General features: G+C 37.8%; 1 protein-coding gene across 1 annotated transcript in view; it reads left to right on the plus strand.

Annotated features, from left to right (window-relative positions):
* LOC122183428 (aminopeptidase O-like) overlaps positions 1-24,242 on the plus strand; it is a 45,139-nt gene that overhangs the window by 465 nt on the left and 20,432 nt on the right. Inside the window, exon 3 of the mRNA XM_042877324.1 lies at positions 690-773. Coding sequence (XP_042733258.1) covers positions 690-773 — 84 coding nt within the window. The remainder of the gene's footprint in view (positions 1-689; positions 774-24,242) is intronic.

Consider the following 24,242-nt stretch of genomic DNA (forward strand, 5'->3'; position numbering starts at 1 on the left):
GCTTCGCCCCGCTTCGCCCCGCTTCGCCCCGCTTCGCCCCGCTTCGCTCTTCATGGGTCCCCTCCTCGAGTTTTCCGCCTGATCTCCTCCCGTGCCGCTTTTGCTTCAAAAGCATCATCGCTCTCTTCCCAGGCATAGAGGCGCTTGTATGGGGGAAAAACCACGTGTTGTTGTTTTGTTAATAATAACGACAACACCGGCTGACGTCGGTGGCTGGAAGTAAATTTCTGATTTGTAACAGAAAGTGTAAGGGATGGAGTGCAGAAGTTGTCCCCAGGATTTTTGCATGCAGGAGTAATAACTTTACATTTGGCAGCCTGGTCTGGCTTCAGACACCTTTTCTTTATTAAAACAAACAAACAAACAAAAAACAACAACCGAAGCACCTTACGCTGAAAGGTGCAGTTTTGCTTTAGCAAAGAAAGAAAGAAAAATAGCTCTTCACAGAGTGGAGAACAGCGTTTCACTTCAGCCGTGTTCAAGTAACTGTTTTTTTAATTGTTTTTAATTTTTTTTAATTGTTCAAGTACCTACGACCACATCGTTCAGGATAGGAAAATGCTTTTCCTTTCCCAGTGAAGCAATGGAAAAAATTGTCTCGAGTCTGTTTATAGGTTCTTATTAATGCTGAGTGGATGCACTCTCATCGCATCCTCTTTCTAAAAAACCACTATGGTTTTGAACTCCAGGTCACAAAATGGATTCAGGCAAACCAGAGGATCAGAAAAAGCAGCAAAAAGAAAAGAAAGCAGGATGAAGTTGTTTTTCAGAAGGTAAGGGTTCACGTTGTGTGTTTGTGCAAATGGGCAAAGGGCAGCATAGTGGAAAGATTTTAAGATGATGCTTATAAATTATAAAGAGGTGTTCTTGGTTTCTCTGACAAGGTGATAGTAATTATTTCACTATGTAACTTCTGTGGAAATAAATTATTAGTAGAAAGAAATCATTAGTCTGCAGTTTCAGAGACAAAAGTTCTCTGGTTTTGTGTTAAAATTCAATGTTCTGCAGAATAAAGGTAAGAAGAGCGCTCTCATGAGAAGTATCAGTAGTACTTCAGAACAAGAGCTTATGGGACCTGCACCGTTATTTGTAAATCTTCAGATAGGTTTATCTGAGAGACAATCTGTGTTGGTGAGCAGTGGGACAGTAGAAGATATGATGCCTGCATTGAAAAAGGTGCTCTGATGATGCTTTTGGTTCTTCAGTCAAAGTGGTTTTCTAAGTCTTACAGATCATGTAGTTACACTATAATGGAATTCATGAGGGTGTCTTGGTGATTATTTTAGAAATTACTGCAGAGGACTTCTTAAACTGCACACAATCTAAACTAAACTGCATTAAACATGTGCCTTGCCTGTTGTAAATGAAAAACTTTTTTTTTTTTTTCCTATGATAGTCTTATAATACTGACTACTTAAATCACAAAGTAGGGAGGTAAATGATCAACTGGCACTTGTATTAAATAACCATTTTCTGTTCTCTTGAGGAAAAAAATGATTCTAATAGTTATCACTTATGAATAAAGATGCATTTCCAAATGCATTAACAGAATTTTGTGGGTTTATTTTTGCTCATGTTGACTTTAGAAACATATTTTTAATTATCATTTTTTAAAACATTACCTTTAAAGGATCAAAATAGCAGCATGTTGTTTTGCTGTTTCGACAGTGCTTCTAGAATGTATGATGAATCATTGCTGTTTCTGTAGCCAAATTCTTGCTGATAGCATGACTGCCAGCTCCTGGGATGTGTTGCCTTAGTATGGGCATTGCAGTATTTGACAAATGTCCACAAAGTGCATTGTTGTATGTGGGTGACTCAACAGCTCTATAGTGCATTTAAAAAACGCCACCAAATTACATGTCATTTAGAATAAGACGTTCTGTGTTGTCATACATTAGAATGATGTGATCTAAACAGAGATTGCATGAACTCACACCAAGTAATTCAATTTCTGTTCATTTTCAAGTATGTGAATGTTTATTTGCACATTTGCCATTTTTATTTGTTTGTTCTATGCTACCACTGATTTCTTAACAGTTCAAAACTACCAATATGTGAATTGTTGAGCAAAATGCACTGAAGATGGAAATAGCCCTAATACAAGCTGCAATTTCAAGTAGTTTTTAAATTACAAAGGATGAAGTAGGTCTGCTGTCACATTTTCAACATGGTCTTAAAAGTACTTTATACTGTCACAGCCTCTTCCTTTCTTATTACAGGAAAAAGCTTTCTCAGTGCAAAATCCATGTTTGCTGATAAAACTCAATCTGTATTTGAAAGGTTGTTCAGGTCCCACTGTTAGAAGATTTGAGAGACAGACTTCTAGTATGTAGACTAATCATATTAGAAATGCAAAAAAAAAAAATGTATTATACTATGAAATACCCAATTATCAAAAAACAATATTGTTGCAAGATCTGTGAATGTCAATATGAATTAAAATTAAAGGTAAGAATATACATTTTCTTCTAGTATGTGTAAGTATTAATAATTCTTTGAGATTCAATGCACAGTCACAGAACTGCATCTGCAGGTTGGTCAACCTCCTGGGAACAAAAGGGCACATCAGTGACCTTACATTGGATAATGAAATTATTGAGTAGGGGTGAGAATTTTTATGTTCTCTAGGATTTTGTTCATTGCAATGATGGCTTTTTCAGTGGAAACAGAGAAGAGGAAAAGGAGCGTGATTTTCTTGGCGCCGGCAGAGGTTTTTTGCAATACTAAAATTGAGACTTTGGTTACAACTTATCTTTCAGTACAGACTTACCAGCCAACGTAGGTGGTACCCAGTCAGTTTATATGTTCCACTAGTATTTTTTAACTTTGTCTGGGTACATATTGGCTTGTAGCGGAAACAGTGTTGCACAACAGATTAAGTACTTTGTGAGCAAATACTAAAGTGAACAAATTTGTAAAGAAAAAAGGATGGAGAAAGGACTGAAGAAAAGGAAAACAAAGATGAGATAAAAACATAAGATGAGGAGCAGAACAATAAGGAAACAGAAAAGTAAGAGCTGGTATCAGCTTGTATCACAAGTGCAATTACAGTAAGGTTACTGGCCTCTTCTGGTATAACTAGAAAACCAAGCTAATTTTCCTTATGCTTTCAGAACAAGCATGAACTTGCTAAAGCTTACCTTCAAAACTTTCATGTTCCTATTCTTTTTTAATGTTTTAATTTGAATCCACTACACCGAGAATCAAAGCAGGGACCAAATCTGAAATAAATATCTTGAACTTACATACAGTGCAGAACTTAACAACTAAAGAAAAAACCCTAGAGTGTTCTTCAGATAGTGTTTGTGTGAATCATTTTCAGAACCTTTTCGAATTTGGTTAGTTTTACAGAACTCTAGGAACCCTACAAATATGTAATTTCAGACTCTTAATGCTAAATATTTTCATCATTTAGCTGTAAACATTTATGGATTGTTTGGGAACTGTAACTATATGGCTCAAAACTTTAGGGTAACACTGCCCGAGAGTTAACTTGAAAAGCACTTGATAGCAGTTGTGCCTGTGTTTAAAAAAAATAAAAATAAAAATGTATGGAGTTTTTGTTGTCACCATAATAATAATAATTCAAAAAATTAGTCCGCTTCTGAATCCAGTATTAGCTGTATCTTATTTGCAGTACTGTTGTGATAGAATGTCCTTTGTCCTTTTTAATAATCCCTGCTGCTATTTGAAACTATTGTAGCATGCCGTGTTTCATAGCGCGCCTCCCTAATACATATTGTGATGCATGTTATTGCCACACTTCTAGAACAATGAAGCAACCTAATGATGCACCCATTCCATTTTCAGAGTCAGACATGACCATTTCAAAATTAGGAGAATTCAGACCAGCATGGCCATGTGCTAAAATAGTTTGAGGTTTATAGATAATGACATTACTACTAGTTACAGTACTTCAAACCACCTGCCATCCTTCTTCCATGCAGTGAAAGTTTAAGGCCACTTTAATCTAAGATATGAAGTTCATACAGGAAAGACAAAAAACACCTTCTAGCAGAAGGTTTATGTTTGTTCTGATTGGCAGGAAGAATTGGTTACACTCCTGTGATAGAACAATATTTGGCAATTGGCCTCATTGGAGGTATTTTAATGAGGCTGTCTTTGTGCATGTTATCACAAGATGAATTACAGAAACTTATGAAGTCTTTTTAGTCTACTGAACCCCTTTTTTTTGTGTATGTGTGTGGTTGCTATGTGTGCCTTTACACCCTAGCTCACAAGTACCTTTTGTCTTGAATAAAACAGGAAATGAAAAATGTGATAATAGATTTGTTCTTTCCAAAATAACAGAAAAACAGGATTTAACAGGATTTGATTGCTTTTAATATTTCTCAAATGTCTCATCCTCCATTGCTTAATAAATTCTGAGCAGTGATCAGTGAGTTTGGGAGTAAGGAAGAAAAGCGTTCATCTGGGGGCATTTGGAACTGGAGCAACTTTTTGCACTTGAAACTAGTACTTCATTAGCTACCTTCTACAGAATTTCCTAAAAAAATAAAATTAAAAAAAAAAAAAAAATTACTTGAGAATATACAGTTCTGGAGACAAGTGGTTCAAGTTCTCCATGTTACTGATTCTGAAGGCTCCAAAGGAGCTGTTAACAATCTTCCTGCTTGAACATGCTTTATTTCGGTATTACATTTGTTGCATTTTAGTCTTACATTTATTAAACTTATTTTTGACAATGTGTAATAATTTTTAATAATGATTCTTGGCAATCGATATCAGGCTGTCTTTAATCAGTTTAGATTATATTCAGGTATTGTATAGGAAAGGCATGTGTAGTTTTTCCTAAGTGTAGAATTTATCATTTGAATTTAAAGAAGTATGATCACAGAAGGCAAAGGCTAGAGCCTTTACAGAACTAATTAAAGATTTGGAAGTTCTCATTCTCCTTTTTGATAGCTGTAGTTCCTCAGTAGTGGCCACAGATTTACTCTTATAATACTGACCCTCCTGCTTGCCATCTACCTTCCAAGAAACTCTGGGAAATCAAAGGTAGCTCACTGTTAAATGCAAGTAAATGCTGTGTAGCTTTAATTGAACAGAGAGGATTAAATTCCTAAAATTTTGTATATATTACTGTGCTCTTTTTTCTTGTGTTACTTTTCTGGCAGGTACAAATAGAGTGACCTCTCACAACTGGCTAGTTCATATCTACAGATGGATGCATTGCTCACAGGTTTTGTACAACCTGTGGAAGCATTTAAAACCAGCTTACAGTATCTTGACATTTCATAAATATTTGTAGGATATTTACATATTTATTTTTTTCATAGTTTAGATTCAGGCATGATATCCAGTGGCAATTAATAAAGAAAGTGTAAGAAATCTTGTTGTTTTCCTGTATCATAACCATGTTCTAGTTGTTAATGAGCTCTCAAGAAAATCTTTTATGTTTCCTGAAAAATTTCTGATGGAAAAGAAACGTCTTTATACTTTCAATTTAGGCATCCACTGGTCACTTCCAGTGAATTTGTTAGTGAAATTCTAGATCTGCCATATTCCTGTGAGAGCCCTAATAAAGGCAAGGCAGAAGCATGAGCTCTATCACACAGAATCATAGAATGGCCAGGGTTGGAAGGGACCTCAAGGATCATGAATCTCCAACCCCCCTGCCACGTGCAGGCCCTCTAACCTGCACATTTTATACTAGACCAGGCTGCCCAGTGCCCCATCCAACCTGGCCTTGAACACCCCTAGAGAGGGGTTATCCACAACGTCTCCGGGCAGCCTGTTCCAGCACCTCACCACTCTCTCTGTAAAGAACTTCCCCCTGACATCCATCCTAAATCTCCCTCCCTCAACTTAAAGCCGTTTCCCCTTGTCCTGCTGTTATCTCCCCTTTCAAACTGCTGCTTTCCCCTCCTGTTTATAGGCTCCCTTTAGGTACTGAAATGCTGCAGTGAGGTCACTCTGCAGCCTTCTCCTCTCCAGGCTGAACAAGCCCAGCTCTCTCAGCCTGTCTTCATAGGGGAGGTGCTCCAGCACCCTGATCATCTTTGTGGCTCTCCTCTGGGCCCTCTCCAACAGCTCTCCGTCTTTCGTTTACTGGAGGCTCCAGACCTGGACACAGTACTCCAGATGCGGCCTCACAAGAGCAGAGTAGAGGGGGACAATCACCTCCCTGTCCCCGCTGGCCACCGCTCTTCTGATGGAGCCCAGGATACCATTTGCTTTTTGCGCTGCAAGAGCACACTGCTGGCTCATGTTAAGCTTTTCATCTATCACGACCCCCAGATCCTTCTCTGCAGGGCTGCTCTCAAGGACCACTCCTTCCAGTCTGTTTGGATGCCTGGGATTCCTCTGGCCCAAGTGCAAAACTTTGCACTTTGCTGTGTTGAACCTCATCAGGTTCACCTGGGCCCACTTTTCAAGTCTGTCGAGGTCCCTCTGAATGGCATCCCTTCCTTCTACTGTGTCAACCCCACCACTCAGCTTGGTGTCGTCAGCAAACTTGCTGAGGGTGCACTCGATTCCATCATTGATGTCATTGATAAAGATGTTAAAGAGCACCAGTCCCAAGACAGACCCCTGGGGACACCACTTGTTACCAGCCTCCACCTGGACATAGAGCCATTGATCATTTCTGGGAATCTTTGCAGATGCATGACAGAGATGTTATGACTGTCCCAACTGCAGAAAGCATTTCTGTTGACACTTTGAGCCTATTGAGCCTATGAGACAGTTTGTTCACTTGACACAAGTTACCAAAAAATTGTATTTCATTACTTCTATTTACTTATTCTACTTACTTTATTTTATTTTGATTTTGTGAACTATATCCTACTTAGGTGTCAGGTCATATACCCCACATGTGGTAAACAGACACGTCATGAATTTGCAGTTGTTTTTTTCCTTCACTGTAGTACATGAGAAGATAGGGGTTTTGGTCTTAGTTTGGAAGGCTAATGAGTATCTTGCTTACGTTCTCGCATTGATTCTGCAAAAGGAAATGAAATAAATCTCCAAAACATTAAATGTTTCCATGCCTGGGATCTTGTTTATTTCAAAGAAAAGATGACGGCTCAGGCCTCATCTTCAAATAGCTATGATTATCTTCAGTTTGTTTAAATTCAAGAAACTTCCATGTTTTGGCTGTAGTTCTGATGAGTTTAGTAAAACTACTCATGTTTAAATGTAGACCTTAGTTGTTCATTCTCAAGATCTTTCTTTCAAATGACCACTTTCTGATTGAAAATCAGAAATCTGCTAATTGCCTGGAGTATTTTTTTACTGGGAGATGTGATTCAATGTTTTTTCCTATTTACAGCATAAAAGAAGCCATTGTGTAGGGCTTTGGGTCAAGTGAGGAGATAATCAGAGAGAGAGAGAGAGAAATTGTAGAATTCTTTTGTCTTAAGCTCAGTTTTCATCCCTCTTTTGTAATTTCCCTTCCCTACTTCTGACAGTGCCCTTCTAAGAATATGCTGGTTTTGTAGTGTGAGAAACCCACCAGAAGGAATTAAGTGCAAATCTTTTTAAGTTTTTCACCTAAATTTGCAATTGAGAAATGAAGTCTGTATTACGACGTTATTTTATAATAACGGAGTAAAACACTTAGGTTTTCAAATAATTAAGAGAAATGGTTGCTAGGAAGCTAAGAATGGTGATTTTGGTTTACTTGAGTTTGTATATACAGATATGTTAACTGAAGATGTGTGATTTTTCTTGCTAGTCAAAGTAATTAATATATCATGCTTTCATTCTAATACACCCTCTCATTCTAGAACATTTGCAATATTTTTTCAGAGATTAAATTTTTACTCCTTGAAAACTAACAGCTTTTGTTTATCAGGGTAGGAGAAGAAAAATTCATGATAACAAAATGTTTTTCAGTATTGTGTCCTTTTTCAGCATTGGTCCTTTTTTGTAGCAGCTCTAAGTTGTGGGGTTGAATTATATAAAATCTACATTCTGGACTTCTCAGAACAAAATACTTAGTTGCATGAAGACTGAGTTGTAATGTGCCTATGTGTTTACTCAGTGTCTTTCATAGAAAATGAGGAAAGAGGTGTGGTTCAGAGGGACCTTCACAGGCTTGAGAGGTTTTCCCATGCAAATGTCAAAAAGCTCAGCAAGACTAAGTGCAAGGTTCTGCACCTGAGTCACAACACTGACAAACAGAAATAGAGACTGGGCTAGAATGGATTAAAAGCAGCCCCAGGAATAAGGACTTGGGGTTGCTGGATGATGAAAAAAACTCAATCTGAGTCATTAGTGCATGCTTGCAGCCAAGAAAGTCAGCCATATCCTGAGCTGCATCATATGAGGTATGAACAGCAAGCTGAAGGAGGTGATTGTTCCCCTCTACTTTGTTCTTGTGAGACCCCACCTGGAATATTGCATTTAACTCTATGTCCCCTAAAATAAAAAATGCATGGACCTGTTGGAACAAGTCCAACGAGTCCAGAGGAAGGCCACAGGGATAGATAATCAAAGTGCTGGAGCACCTCTGTTATGCAGACCACCTCAGAAAATCGAGTTGTTTCAGCAGGGGATTCACCAGGGGGAGGTCATGCTTGACCAACCTGGTAGCCTTCTACGATGTTGTCACTGGCTGAGTGGATGGTGGGAGAGCAGTGGATGTAGTCTATCTTGATTTCAGCAAGGCCTTTGATGCCGTCTCCCACGACATTCTTATAACAAAGCTGAGGAAGTGTGGGATAGATGAGTGGACAGTGAAATGGATTGAGAACTGCCTTACTGGCAGAGCAAAGAGGGTTGCCCTGTAAGTAATGGCGTTCCTCAGGGGTTGGTGCTGGGTCCAGTCTTTTTCAACATCTTCATCAATTACCTTGATGAGGGGATAGTGGCCACCCTCAGTAAGTTTGTTGAAAATACAAAGTTGGCAGGAGGGCTGACACAGCAGAAGGCTGTGCTGCCATTCAGCGAGACCTGGATGGACTGCAGAGCTGGGCAGTAAGAAACCAGATGAGGTTTAGCTAAAGCAAGTGTAGAGTCTTGCATCTGAGGAGGAATAATTGGAGGAATGCACCAGTACAGGTTGGGGGATGAGCTGCTGGAGAGGAGCTCTGCAAAGAGGGACCTGGGTGTCCTGGTGGACGGCAGGTTGGCCATGAGCCAGCAGTGTGCCCTTGTGGCCAAAAAGGCCAATGGCATCCTGGCGGGCATTAAAAAGAGTGTGGCCAGAAGGTCGAGGGAGGTGATCCTCCACCTCTACTCTACCCTGTTGAGTCCTCACCTGGAGTACTGTGTCCAGACTGGGCTCCCCAGTACGAATAAGACAGGGATCTCTTGGAAAGAGTCCAGCAGAGGGCCATGAAGATGGTGAAGGGCCTGGAGCATCTCCCCTGTGAAGAAAGGCTAAGTGAACTTTAGGCTTGAGAAAAGAAGACTGAGAGGGGACCTGATCCAAGTCTATAAATGTCTAAGGTGTGGGGGGCAGAGTGGCGAGGCCAGACTCTTTTCAGTGATGAGTGGAGACAGGACAAGGGGAAACGGCCAGAAACTGCAGCATAGGAAGTTCCGCACAAATGTGCACAAGAACTTCTTTACAGTGAGGGTGATGGAGCGCTGGAACAGGCTGCCCAGGGAGGCTGTGGAGTCTCCTTCTCTGGAGATGTTCAAGATCTGCCTGAACACCTACTTGTGAGACCTGGTGTAGGGAACCTGCTTTGGCAGGGGGCTTGGACTCCATGATCTCTGGAGGACCCTTCCAATCCCTACGATTCTGTGATTCTATGATTCTGTTTAGTCTAGAGAGAAGACTCTACAAGAAACATCATTGCAGCCTTCTAATACCCCCCTAAAAAGGCAGCCTATAAGAAAGCTGGAGAGAGACTGTTTATAAGGTAGTTCAGTGATAGGACAAGTGGTGATGTCTTCCAAACACCTCTCTTAGTTTAAAGCCATTCTTTACTATGTTGATGATGAGGCACTGGAACAGTTTGCCTAGAGAACCTGTGGATACCCCATTGCTGAAGATGTTCAAGCCGGGCTGGACTGGTGCTACCTGATCTAGTGGGAAGGATCCCTGCCTATGGCAAGGGGATTGGAACTAGATGATGTTTAGGGAAAGGAATTCTGTGATTTCAAAGCTTTTTTTTTTATCTAAGAATTTTATCATTACCACTGCATGAGATATCTCAAATATGTGTACTTCTTCTAATATCACTGCATAAGAACAGTAATTATTACTTACAGTGGTTTTAGAAATGGGAAACAGAGGTATAGTGATGTTAAGTATATACAAAGATATCTAAGAGATTTGGTTAGAGGAAGGAAATAGGCTGCAGTCATCACCTGTGGTGCCTGAACACAACCCTTTGCTTGAGGGCTCTTTATGTTGTAAATGCAAACGAATTAAGCCACACCATTATCCATGAAATCCCCAGCACATACAGCAGTATAATTGAAAAGATAAACTTAAGCAGAAGTAGATTCATTTTATTAGAATTTCATAGAAGATTCTGAGTTGGAAAGGACCCACGGGGATCATTGAGTTCAATACCTGGAATACTGCAGTTTTATAATGCAGTAGAACATAATTTTCAATAATTAATTAAGGCTATGTTTTGTGGTTTTGATTTGAAGTGTCAAATGTAAGTATAGGTTTTGGATGCTAAAGGATAATAATTTAATGGACAGTGATTTACCTTTTCGTCTTTGCTTGTCTAGATGAGTATATACTGTCCTGTAATTTTTATATCACAGAGGGAGAAAAGAATACCAAACAAAATCTTGCTAAATCTTCTTTTTAGTTCAAATTGTTTTGGTTATATAACTTTCAGGTTACTTTCATGCACTGTATGATAGTATTGAAGTATAATCACACTGGGAGTATGAGTTAGTTTAGAAGCTAGAAATGTGCTAGCATCTTGTACTTGCACAGCTTAAAGAAAGATACAAATGACCTGGAAGTAGTTAAAAGTTGGAACCTATGAAAAATAGTAATTGTATACATAATTATTTGCTGTTCAGGTATACTTATCCTATTGATGTCCATTACTTTAAGACTATTTAAGACAAGAATTTAAAAATATCCTGTGTGAATACCTTTTGTTCTGATACAGCTTTCTGGTATAAAGTGGCATGTAAGTAAACATTTAAAGGATTATATTTAGTTAAAAATATTTGGTCAGACCGTGAGATTCTCTTACAGTTTCCTTTTCAGTTTGTAAGGTATATGGGGACTTCAGAAAGCAAATCATTTTACTTACAGGGTGTATTTCATATCTTGCACTTGTTTTTAATCAGTTATAGTCCGTGAATGTCCTGTGTAGGAATTTGTTTGAGGAGGTTTTAGAAAGGATGGTTGTATAATAACAATGACCTAGATGGCTTCTAGACATTTAAATCTTTTCATTTGTTTTCTCTTGTCCTAAGCATTGAGACAGGAAGCATTTTTAGAACTATTTTTAGATTTTTACAAGTCAGCCTTGGTTTCCTCATATAACAGAAATCCCTTGGCTAGATCCAAAAGCAATATTGTTTACTCTTTCATGGTGCCATATGCGTACAATTTTTTTGTTTTATTTTAGATGCTTGTTTTTGAAAGAAAGTGCTCAAAAACTTCAACCTATATTGGATTGTCATCCATGAATTGTTTGGATATGGAAAACAGGGCTCCTCAGTATGTCTGTGATTTTTTATTCATTGTGGGTCTAAACTGAATACACGAAGTGGTTTATTTTATAGCAGACTCAGTAGTCTGATGATCATGTTTAAAAAACTGATGATTTTTTTCCTCCATAACTATACTGTCTTTACAACACCACTCTTGTTGTGACACAATGATGGCTGAGTGAAAAGGAGCTTGGAATTCTGGTCCCCTTCTTAGCTTATATTTTCCTCATTTCCCATCTCAGCATTCATCTGGGAATTGAACTGTAGGTCTGGATGCATCTTCTACCTGGACTGCCATGGTGCTGCTGCTTTAGTTGGCTCTTTCAGTTAAGGAGAAATTGGGTGCCTCACTGTTTTGCTGTAACTGCTACCTTTCAATTTCCATTGTTAAGGTCTTGAAGGCATCTCTGAAGAAGTCTCCATCTCTGCAGTTCTGCAGTGTTGCAGTTACTGAAACATACTTTTGTCCTGTCTTACATCACACAAGTGATTACAGTATGCATGAAAAGTATGCAAGACTGAGTTCTGTTTCTTTGTAATGTTAAAATATACTTAGTTTTGTCCTGTCAGGTTAATATTTCTAAAACGTTCAAAGGCAGAGATGTGATGACTGTGAAAGTTTAGGGAGTCCCTGTTGTTGCTGTTTTCAGAGCACCTGAGTAATTGTTCTTTGTGCTAGACATCAGCTTCTCAGTATCTTAGTCCTATTTTTCTTTCCAGTGTGAATCACATGTTTCTCAGCTTCCTTACTCTTGAGTAATTTTTGTCTGAATGTGTCTACTACCCTGGAGTCATAGACCAAGTCAAATAATAAAATGTTATAAAATTGTATTTGGATGGCAATGGAAATTCCTTATGACTCAACACATTTACTGTTGGAAAGAATTACTTTTGGAGATGCTTATGTGAGTTTTAACTGACTGTACTGTTGTCAGTACCCGTTAAATGTTTATGAAAACCTGATCATGAACACAGAAACGTGAACTCTGTTACTCACTTGCAGATCAAAAAAAAAAAAAAAAAAAAAAAAAGCAATAGCTCAACATTCATCACACTGGGAAATGAGAAAAGCTGAATCAACATGCTGTCAACTTAGGACTCTGGTTACATTAATGAGCAATTTATATAAATAAACTTGAAGTCATCAAATGAAAAGTGACCAAACCACAAAGCATAATCAACACAAGGAACTTCACTGAGATTTTATTGTTGTGCTCATTGCTATTAGCATCGTGGCTGAGGAGATCTAGGTAGGCTTGGGAGATGAACTGCAGATAGAAAGCTGAAGTGAAGACTGTTTGTTTTCCCCCTCAGTACCTGCATGTTCCACTGGGGCAGCTTCTCTTCTCCTTCATTTACCAATCTCCTTCATATTGCAAATAGTCACACTGCTGGCCTGCAAAACACTCTAGAACTGGGCATAAAACTAAAGTCTCTTTAAGTTACAGGAAGGGAGAATTTGGCTACTTAATTTTATGTTGTGTTTGCTTTTAAAGTTGAGAGATGGGAGGTGGGAATGAAAAGATATATAGAGCAAATGTCAAATTAAAGATGATCTTACAAGGATATCCTCCATATTCTATAAGCTAGCATATAGTGCAAGAGGCTTTTTTTACAGTTTATTGAAATCAGTACCATCTTGGCTTAGTTAAGTCTGGGTGGGTGTTTTGCAACAGAGACTTTCCAAAGCACTGGCAAAGATTTAACAGTAATCCAGCTGAGTTCCCCTAAGGGTTTGAGCTGAAATTCTGACTTTCATATTAAATTAGGCATGGTTACAAGATGAGTTATTTGAAGTTCTTGTGAAGCGTGTGACAAACAGAGCAGGCAACTGGGATGCAAATTTTTTTCATGTATGTTTTCTTTGTTGGGTCAAAAATTTATGCAGGATAGAAAAGGTTCTTATTTATGAAACTTGAAGAAATCCTCCTCAGTATATATATATTCAGTGTGTATATGGGCATATATATGTGTGAGTGTACATATGCATGTGTATATATATGTATGTATATATATATATATGTGTGTGTGTGTACATACACACATGCCCTCAAACTTGCCTGAGCATCTTGCACTTCAGAATTTTTCACAGAAAGGGGCTTTCCCCCTTTTTCCTAAGGACCTGTAGTTATCATCAACCAGGTATGTGATTTGTTTTGTTTTATTTTTTTTTCTTCTGTTTAGACTTAACTTTTATTTTTGAAACATTTTATCAGATTTCTCCTTTGATGTGGTAGTGTCTTAATGGGTTTTCCACTTGTTTCCTTTGCCTACATATAATCTATGTTGGTGTGATTCTTTATGGCAGTGCTGGAGTCATTTCTGTTGGTATTATTTGTTGTTCCCTGCTACTTCAGATAAAAACTTTTTAGTAAACTTCAAAATGACCCATCACCACACTTCCTATTGCAGAGTGGGCTGTTCCTAAGTAGCGGTGTGAAGGTCTTTTTTTTTTTTTTTTTTTAGTTTCCAACCCAAGTAGCAATAGAAAAACTTTTTAATATCAGATCCAGTGTTTTTACAGTATGCTTGTTAGTTTAGATAAATGGACTCTGCTTTTAGGAAAGGCAGTAGAGTGATTAAACAGAGCCTGCTGTTTCTTAATTCCAGCATGGACAGGTTTGGTAATGGCTAAAAAATTAGCTGTATCTAAAGGTTGCTCAGTGTAGGTTTCATAGTGGAAGTAGTTCCTGAAACAGCTAACGAGAGCTAATATTTAAAATCCTTTCTTGATTGTTTCAGTATAAGCCAAAGATACGGTGGATTTGAAGATAAGTAACATCTGAGGTTGTAGAAAAGGTGCTGATGCTCTCAACTTCATCTTTCGCAGGCATTCCTTCTGAAAGGAAAATAGTTTTTGTTTTCTCTGGAGTTTTTGTTTTACTGATGTATTTCTTTTGTGTGTGACATTCCTTCTAGAATTCTGCAGTTTATACAAGGAGAGAGTGTGTGTTTGAACAGAGCAACATATAAGTGCTGAGTGTATTGTATATAAAGCAGTCTGTAAATTCTCAGTCAGAAAGCTCTTCTAAAATTGAAACCATTGCTAAGTCAATTGGAATGATGACGGGTAAACTGATGGAAGGCAAGAGACAGCTGATTGATTTTAGGAGCTGCCAAACTGAAAGCATATAAGACATCATGCAGTACAAAGTAGTGAATGGATATTTGCAAACCTGGGTAGCTGGTCCTATCTCTCAGCTATCTTCCAGTTATTACCTCAAAGTGAAGGAGGTGGTATTTTAAAAGACAATATGGTAAGTGAACTTGAACTTAAATGAGATCCAAGCTGTAATTTATCAGGGGAAAAGTACTTGTCCTTGTTAAGAAAGACTTCATCCCAGATGGGAATATCCATCCTCCAGGTGATGTTTGTGGCCTTCTGCTAGTTTGGTGTTAGATAATTTCTGCATAAATTGTTTTGAGCTTTGTATTTTTTTTAATGTCTTGGCTCCATCTAGAAGTATAATGTTACAAGTTTCATTAACTATATTACTTTCAGATTAGATAGCAGAAAGACCCTTTTGAAGTAATTATGAAAGCCTGCATCTTTGCCTCTCAGGATAGTCTGGAAGCTCCTGAGATGCAGGTCAGGCACTTGTGGGGATGGCAGTAGGGAGGAGAACCTTCAAACTGACAGTGAGAAATGGGAGTAGATCTCTGGTTAAGTATTTTTGGATTAATTAGCTACAAGATTAATTACTTTATAACAACAAACAAACTGATTTAATCAGGAGTTCCCGTTACTAATACTAATACTAATAAAAGTATCTAAAATAGAATTCATCGCAAACAGGATGTCTGGCCACAACTGTGCAGTTTCAGTTGCCTGGCATTTATTATGGACTTGACCTTCTGTGCTAAGATCAGAGAGCAGTGAGGAGCTTCATGGCTATGAGCAGAGATACCATTTAATCTGACCACACCAGCATGGCAAGTCCTTTTAGGGAGTGAGGCACCGTAAAGGGCATTGGAGAAAGATGAATTATTATCTCCATGACACAGCACATCTGCTGCTCCCATACTGATAGTGACACAATTTTCAGAAAAGATGTTTTATGTGGAATTTTGGCAAATGGCACTATATATTTTTGTGTTACTGATAGTGTTAAAAATATTTTTTATCTGTGATACTGAATGCAAACTATCTAGAGTACAGGGACTGTATTATGTATTTATTTAAAATTACACTTCATTTATCTGCTAAACATAATTCATCAAGTGAATTAACAAACCATCACTTTTGGGAGATAGGTTATGCTTGTTGGATAAAATGGCATGGCAAGCCCTCAGTGTACCAAGGGAAACTTCCCTTAATGACCACTTAAAGGTCTTATTTCTTCACAGTCAAACAGGCATGCCTGCAACTTGAAGTTTGGACCGGATGGCACTGACATTTCAGCACAGAAAACAGTTTGTGTTCACCATGTTAGTCCATTGTGTGATTTCAGATGGGATAGTCGAGCTGACTCCAGAAAGCTGAAGTGCACAAAACTGTTCTTAGTCTTGTATGCAAATGCTTTTTATTTTTGCATTCATATTGTTGTGATATCCAGTCCGTTATGTCAGCAGCATTAAGTTGAAACTGACCTTCTCAATTGAATACTTTCCTGTTCTGGAAATTTCCACAATTTCAACTGAAAAACAGGCTATCTGAAGTTTTAAAGAGCTAATCCATGACTATAACTAAAGTTGTAATAAAAAGTATGTGAGATACTGCTTTTACAAATTGATGACAAATCTTGACATTTATTGAAGTAGTAGGCTTGGATAAAAATGAATTTTAAATAAGTTTTTTAAAATCTTAGGAGCCATAAGGATAAAGCTATCAATTTTCAGCATTTGAAAGAAATAGGCTGTTTCAAAGATGGTATATCTCAGTATGTAAATGTTTTATTTCCCCTAATTTTCAGCTGACTTTGTTCTGAGTAATCCATTTGGTACTATTTTAATAACTCCTCAAACCGTCTAGTGTCTTTGACAATATGTATGTTGTAGCTATGGATAATGCTTCATAAATGTGTTTTCCATGTACCTTTGTAAACAAAGAAGAAATGCTGGTATAGGCTCAGAATTTTCCCCAGCTCTCTATTGTGGAACAGATACATGTCAGTAACAGATGGGACCTGTCTTACAGAATGGATATGATTGCCACAAATTGGTCTTATTGGGGAAAAATAAAAATAAATGAAACAATGGAGTTTGTCTTAATTTGTGGGGATCCGTATCTCAATTTTGATACGATTAACTGAAGTTAGTAAAACTGTGGATAAAGAACTGTATTTTGTCTCTCTTCCAGTTTTGTACATTTTTATAGTGACCTACTTTTTGATTTTTCTTCTTCTTGGTTTTAAAGGAGGATGTTGGCATATAGCACCAGAAATTCTATTGTGAATCGATGTATATATTTACAGCATACTTGAAATCAAAGTAATTTGAAATAGGTTTTCCTGGCTTTTTCTCAGTATCTTTTTGCCAAGCCATGTGTTTACCAAGCCTTTGAAAAGCAGAGATATGATTTTCAATTAACTGAAGGAATGTACAATATTCAAGTACCACACCCAACCTGCTCAGGAGGACAATATTTTTTGTGCCTACATGCCCTTGAATAGTTAAGGAGCAGGTTTTGAGTTGATGTCAGTTCATAGTGGAAAAATACAAGTCTGAAGCTATTGCTTGAGAAGGCAAAACGTAGGTGAAAGCAAAATGCTGGAAGAACGTATGAAACAAGGAGAAGTACTGTTTTCTTAAAGAAACATAGGCAGTATTAGTGGAATGGAATTGACAGAGACCTCTTGTCACGTTTGATTTCCTCTCAGGCTAGGGGGAGCTTTCTCTAAGATCTTGATTTATTGACCAGCTTATACACTAAAAAAACGCACAGCATATATTTATATACAGTTTGGCTTTGCTTCCTTTCTCTTCCCCCTGAAGAGTAAATAAATGTTGTGTTTTGAGAAACATAATTGTCAATCTGTATCTAATTTCAATATAACTTCTGTAGCTTACAGTGTTTTTAAAAATGCTTTTTAAAAACTGTCAGTGATTGATAATACTGTTTTTTTGATCTTGAAACACAGAAGACGAGAGTCAGGGATTTCAGACTTTTGTTTGGCTGTTACTAGCTGGAGGGGCATGATTAATCTCATCTCTCATTTAAATCCCTCTAAGTCCTTGCCTAGTCCTCTGCAAGTACAGTGTCTTTTTCTATGCATCTGAGCTTCAGCAAAATACCTAGGCTTGAAGAAGAATGTGCGTATTTTGGGGTTTTTGACAGCAGAGGATGTGAACTGACTTCTGAAATGTGGATTGCTCCGCATTGAATGTACTTGGCGCCCACAGAGTGCTTCCTTCCTCCACCTAATATGCTTGCCAGCTGTCCCTGCTTGCTGCCTGTAGGACTGTGTGTGGCCTGGTGTGGGCACAGTTCCACTGACAACCTGTCTGATATTTCTAAAAAGCTAAGCTGGATGCATAGCCACTTTCCTCAAGGCAGGGGGGAGACATCCAGTATGCTGCTATGGCTCAGGTGTCTTGAAACTTTATTATCAAGTCCTAAGGCTAGGTAGGAGGGTGCCCAGGAATGTGTGGAGAACATAGTCATGCCTGCCTTTGTCACAGCTGACACTTGGAAATGTGCAAGAGCTGGCTGGTTTTAAGCTGCTCATATGGCCCCTTCTGCTCCAGTGTAGCCACAGTAGCCCTCTAGAGGCCTTCTGCTAGCCTCATGCCTGTGTGAAGTGTTTGTCAGCTCTTCATTGGTGACAGTGGCTAGAAGGCTGGAGCCTCAAGTCTTGTTTCGAGTTCAGGTGTTATTGCTTAGGACTGTAAGTTCCTTCAAATTAACTGTTAGTAAATACTTATTTTTTGCTTTGAAATTGTAGACTTTGTAAAAAAAAGAGTAACTGAAACTATTAAACCTTGAAGATTCAACAAATTCTGCTTTTTGGGCTAGGAGCTCAGTCTTCACTTTTCTGTTCTTTTTTTTTTTTTTTTTTTTTTTTTTTTTTTTTTTTTTTTTTTTTTTGTACAGTGGGTCAAGACAGAGGCATGCTCTTCTGCTCTGTTCTGAGAGAATTAAAGCAGCTTATTTAGTCCAATTGGGCCAATTTCAAATCTAGGCAATGTAGTTCTTCAATGACATCATATCTGTAAGGTTTCAGTCATTAGCCAAACCCACTGCAGGCATGTGATGCTCATGTTCCCATTAGTCCCACTGTAGTCAAGTATAGTAGTATAATTGAAGGACCAGTCATTTTTCAAATTAGGGAAAAGAGGGAAGGACTGAAGAGCTCATATTTAGCCGAAACTGGTGTGATTTTTTACAAACCTGGTATGTACACATTTGCTGATGTGGAATGCAGCAACTGGATCAATGTTTGCATGTCTGGCCTTTTACATTTTGTAGTTGTTTTTATTTATTTTTGAGCATAGAGTTTAAATGTGAGGTCTTGGGTAGAACACACATGTCTACTATCAGTTGTGACAGTGAAATACTATTTTGAATCAAAGCTTTTATTTAGTTCCATATCACATTTTGCTTCAATGTTCCTGTGTTTTATGATTCACTTAAAGTTACCTTATGAAAGTTACAATACAATATTCCCTCTAATGAAAAGCCATTTGTGTTCTTGAAATGAATTGTATTTATTTAAAGCAAGTGTCACTATATGTTTTCTCCTACAAAACTGTAGACTGATATAAAGTTCATGTAACCTAAGGAGTGCAGTGACACTCTTACTAGGTACAAAGCAGTATAGAACTTGGTGTACTAAACCAACTCATACAAGTGGTTTTGTGTTCTAGTTCACCTACTTATAATGATCATGCGGTATCTTAGTCACAGTGTGACTGTTTTAAACGGTCATGAAACAGTGACTTAAATGCCCAAATACATCAATAATCATTTTAGGTTTTAATTCTCCACCATTCTTGAAAATATTCAAAAATTCACTTGCTTAAACAGGGAACAAACTGAAATATTCCAGTAATCCACTATATGTGCCTTTTAAAATTACAGTGACTAGATGTATTTGCTGCCCTCGACAGCTAGTAATATGGCCCCACAAGACTGTAAAATTTAACATTATTAGTAATTTTTAGCTCAAATGCAGGCTGCATAGGTGACAACAGAACACTGTGGAGGAAAGGGTTCAGTGCAGTGCTGCCTCTCTCGTACCCACTACATTCAGTCGTGTTGATACCTGTGTGTATTGCACATTACATGTGCTGTGCCATTTGGTGAGTAAAACACAGTGACTGGTGCTAACAGTATTTCAGCTTAGCTAATGTTGTGGCAAGAGAAAACAGAGCTCAAAAAAGAATCAGCATGTATGAAAGAAGAGTGTTCATTGAAAAAGAGGCAGATAAGCACTTTTTTGTGGAGACAAATAATATGGTACCATGCTTAATTTGTCAGGAAATCTTGTCAGCTTTCAAAGATTGCAATTTGAAAAGACTAGAAATCTGGAGATTAAAACTGCTGACTTCAAATGTTATGCTTTGGTGATAGATGAAAATACTGATGCTACAAATAAAGTTCATTTTGCTATTTTTATTAGAGGCATTGATAGCGAATATAATGTCATTGAAGAAATGCCGTCCTTGATGCCATTAAAAGATAGAAGTAAACCTCTGAATTTGTATGAAGCAGTAGGAATTACATTAAAGTAATTTTTCTTTAACCTTGGCCAGCATATCTGGTATAGCTGCTGATGGAGCCCTGGGTGTGGCTGTCTAAAAACAGGAACTTCTGAAGAAGACAGTACAGTTGCCACCAACAGTTCACATTTGTGAATTTATCATACATCAAGGAACTTTACGTGTGAAAACTTCAAAAATGGATAATGTTGTGCAAATCATGATCAAAGTTGTGAATTTCATAATGTCCAATGGATTCAGCCATGAATTCCAGGAGTTCCTTTAAAGAATGGATGCTGATTATGGGGACGTCATTAACTTTTCTGAAGGAAGGTGTCTAAGTCAAGGTAAAATACTAACGTCTTATGACTAACAAAATCATATCAGGTCACGTATGGAATGAAAAGGAAAATTTGTGTCAGAACTTGGAGGTGAAAAAGTCTCAAAGATTTAATGTTTTTGATAGATTTGACTGTTCATTTAAATTGGTTAAACAACCGTCTTCAAGATGAATATCAATTTATCTGTGCTGTGTTTCAAACCATAACAGTATTCAAAATGAAACTTAAATTATGACAGCCTCATGTTGTGGCAAATTATTGTATGCATTTTGATACATTGCCTAAACACAGTCCTGTGAACAGCAAAAAAATATGCAACCTTACGTCCCATTTTGATATCAATATCTGCTAATAGGTTAAAAGATTTGAAATCAGCAGTTTTACTCTCCAGATTTCTAGTCGTGGTTGGACTTGATGATCTTTAAGGTCTTTTCCAACTTGAGCGATTCTATGATTCTGATTCTAGGATCTTGGGAAAAAATCATATTTTTTTAAAAATATATTTCTTATCAGTCTAATACAAAGTCAAAAATTGGAATCAACTTAGAAACTGCTGATTTTTTGCTGTAAGTATGCTACCTTATTTGAATCATTGTGTCTGAGCTGTATTTTGCTTTAAGACTGAAAAGAGGACCTTCTGCTTTGCTAATTAGTTAAGCATGACAACTTCATATAGTGTCATTTTGCTCTAGAATAGAGAATAGTGGAACATGTTTATCAGTTTTCAAACATGTTAGTTTTCTAGTATGGGAGAATGCAAATTGTTTACTTTAAATAATGTAAAGTTCATCTGTTGTTTTCCTAAACTCTTGATCCTTAATATACATAGTAAATTAAACATCAAAATTAAATCCCTGCTGTGTTTCACTTAAATTATTGGAGTCTTGTATTTGTGTGAAACTATTACAGGGGATGTAGGCTCCTCCACTCATGGTGTTGATTTTTAAAAGGCAAGGAGGCTGTACGTAGCAGATACTGCAGTAGACTTGGACCTCTTGGCCACCCAGGACCTTGGCAGCTCAGCAGATTTCTGACTCTGTGGTAGCTGCTGAGATGTGGCAGTGTAATGGGAGTGTGCACCTCTTGGTATTTGCACTAGTATGGAAAGTTTTCCTGTAGGAGATGGCTGCAGTGCCAAGTGGAATTTAAGTACCTTTATGTTCTTTTGTATATATTCAGAGAAGGAAATACATTGCTTTTGTATCATTTCATATTCATGCTACAGTGCCAGTAGCAAAGGGCCAGAGTCCTACGTTTTATTTCAAACAAACAGAAGTTGCTCTTAGCAACTGAATGACAAAATGAGGTTTAGGAAGATTTATAAGGTTTCTATGGCTTCAGGATTTTATTGGCAGGATTAATAGCTCGTAGCCTTTCTTTGCCTCTCCTCCCACCATGTAATCAGAAGACTACAATCTATCTGTTTCCGGAAGCTTTTAAGAGGTATTAAAAAATATGGTTCTAGTTTGCAGCCAGAGTTTATTTAAGGAAAAGTGAAGGCGAGGCAAGATACCTTCTGGGTATTTGATGAGGAGAAACAAAGTGAGTCTATCAAGTTTCTCCCTCAGTCTTCTTAGTCCCATTGTAAGGTCAGGAGGCAAACTAGAAATAGATCAAGAGATGTTTCTGAGCATTTTAAAATATCTTGGCTTTTTTTTTTTTTTTTTTCATCTTACTTGCTTGTGTTTGTCAGCCTTAAAGTCCTAAGGATACTGTCATCAGATGAAATATGAAAGCTGCAGCTGTTTCAAACTGGGAGGTGTGCAAGTTCCTGAAGTAATGTTTCTTAGTTGTTGTGAATCTACACTGAGGAATACATTTCTGTTGCAAATTTCTCTCGAAACAGATACAATTAATTTCAGTATCATGTGTGTTTCATTAGAAGTAGGCAGTACCTCATAGTACTCTGGTTAAGACTATTCTTCTTGCATTTTGAAATAAGTGACCACCATGGCTGTTTTTCTTTCCAGATTTGTTTTTGGGATTTTAAGGTTGGGCTTTTTTCCCTGCGTAACTGTTGTTACATGCCTGTATGTAGAAAAAAACATTGCTGTTGACTACTGTGGATTGCAGTTGCAGACATCAGTGCCTTTCTGAACATAAGTCCTGTAAGTAATATGTTTAATAAATTTAGTGGACCTTTATGGTTTTTATTTGATAGGAGGTGTAATATCATTTGAATGTTGTAATTGTAGCTTTTTCTGTTATCTCTACAGAGACATAGTATTAAAAATATTATATATCCATTTTAAGTGGAGGCATGACATGATTGTGGAACAGGATGGCTGCTTTCAAAGAGCTTGCTGTGACTGCATGCTATAATTGCTGCGTGCGGCATTTCACATAGATGCAGTAATAAAAGGAAGGGCAACTGAGCCTGACTTAACAGAGGAAGCTGCTTTGTTTTATACATTCTGGAATAATTTTGTTGTTAAATTGGTAACCTGCTTCGTTAGCTACTGGCTCGTGAGTGTTGCAGTCATAGAAGTAATCCAAAAAAAGACACTTCTGAGCCACTTGCAGCAAGTTAATGTAGCCTGTGGCCTTACTGTGCTGACTGTTCTTTCTATTTCTGCCAAACACTATGTGAGAACAAAAGGGAGCTAGAACAAGGAGGTCAGAAAGCCATTCAGGAGATGTTGTGGCCCTTGGATCTCAGGCGTATAATGAGCAAGTATGAAATATACTTATTTGGGAAATATTTCCCCATCCCCCTCCTCTTTTTTTTCTCCCAAGAGGGCACAGTAAGAATGCGATCATCTGGAGACATACAGATGCCTGCTGCTTTTAACCTGTAGCACAGCACGCATCTATGTGCATTACTTCTCTCTTTCATCTTTGGCTTGTATTACAGAACTTGGAGTCATAAGTACAGTATCTCAGAATCCTTGGATTGGAAGAGACCTTAAAGACCATCCATTTCTAACTCCCTGCCATGGGTAGGGTGGGCACCCATAAGATCAGACTGCCCACGGTTCCATCAAGCCTGGACTTGAGCAATGTCCAAATTAATGCAGTGCAATGAGTCTTAATGTTTCCATCTTGCAGAAGACTTTCTGCTTGTAGTCTTTGAAATCAAATGCTTTTACTGTGACATAAAGCAACAATACAATGCTTTTCTTTGAGCAGATGTTGAAATTACCAGGGCTTGCATTCCTGAGAAGGAAACTTCTGTTTACTTCAAATGTTACTGAGCTTGATACAAAGATGTTGAAGGAAAGCTGTGGCCTTGAAAGTATCAGCCTAGTGTTAGAGACGTAATGTGTAATTGTCACTCTGATGTGGCAGCCTTTGTACAGTCCCTTTGATCCTGTCTGCATTTTGAACTGTTCACAAGTGTTGTATTTACAATCATAGCCACGTGAACAGTCAGAAAGATGATGTGGTTCTACAACTGCACAGTTAGATTAGAGAACAATGAATTTGCTTCTTGCAAGTAAACTTACTTCTTTGAAAAGTACAGTTGAATGCGTAGAGGATGTAGGGAATCACACTAGAAACTGTTGTAGCATGCCTCTCCATGAGTGTCTGGTTCTGTCTTATTGTACATATTTTAATACTAATCAGATTACCTGTTTCAAGACTGATGTTTGCTTTCTCTAAGAAAAGAAAAGAAAAGAAAAGAAAAGAAAAGAAAAGAAAAGAAAA

The sequence above is a fragment of the Lagopus leucura genome, unplaced genomic scaffold (genome assembly GCF_019238085.1).
Source record: "Lagopus leucura isolate 7727_CA_CO unplaced genomic scaffold, USGS_WTPT01 Super-Scaffold_100018, whole genome shotgun sequence".
NCBI classification, from domain to species: domain Eukaryota; kingdom Metazoa; phylum Chordata; class Aves; order Galliformes; family Phasianidae; genus Lagopus; species Lagopus leucura.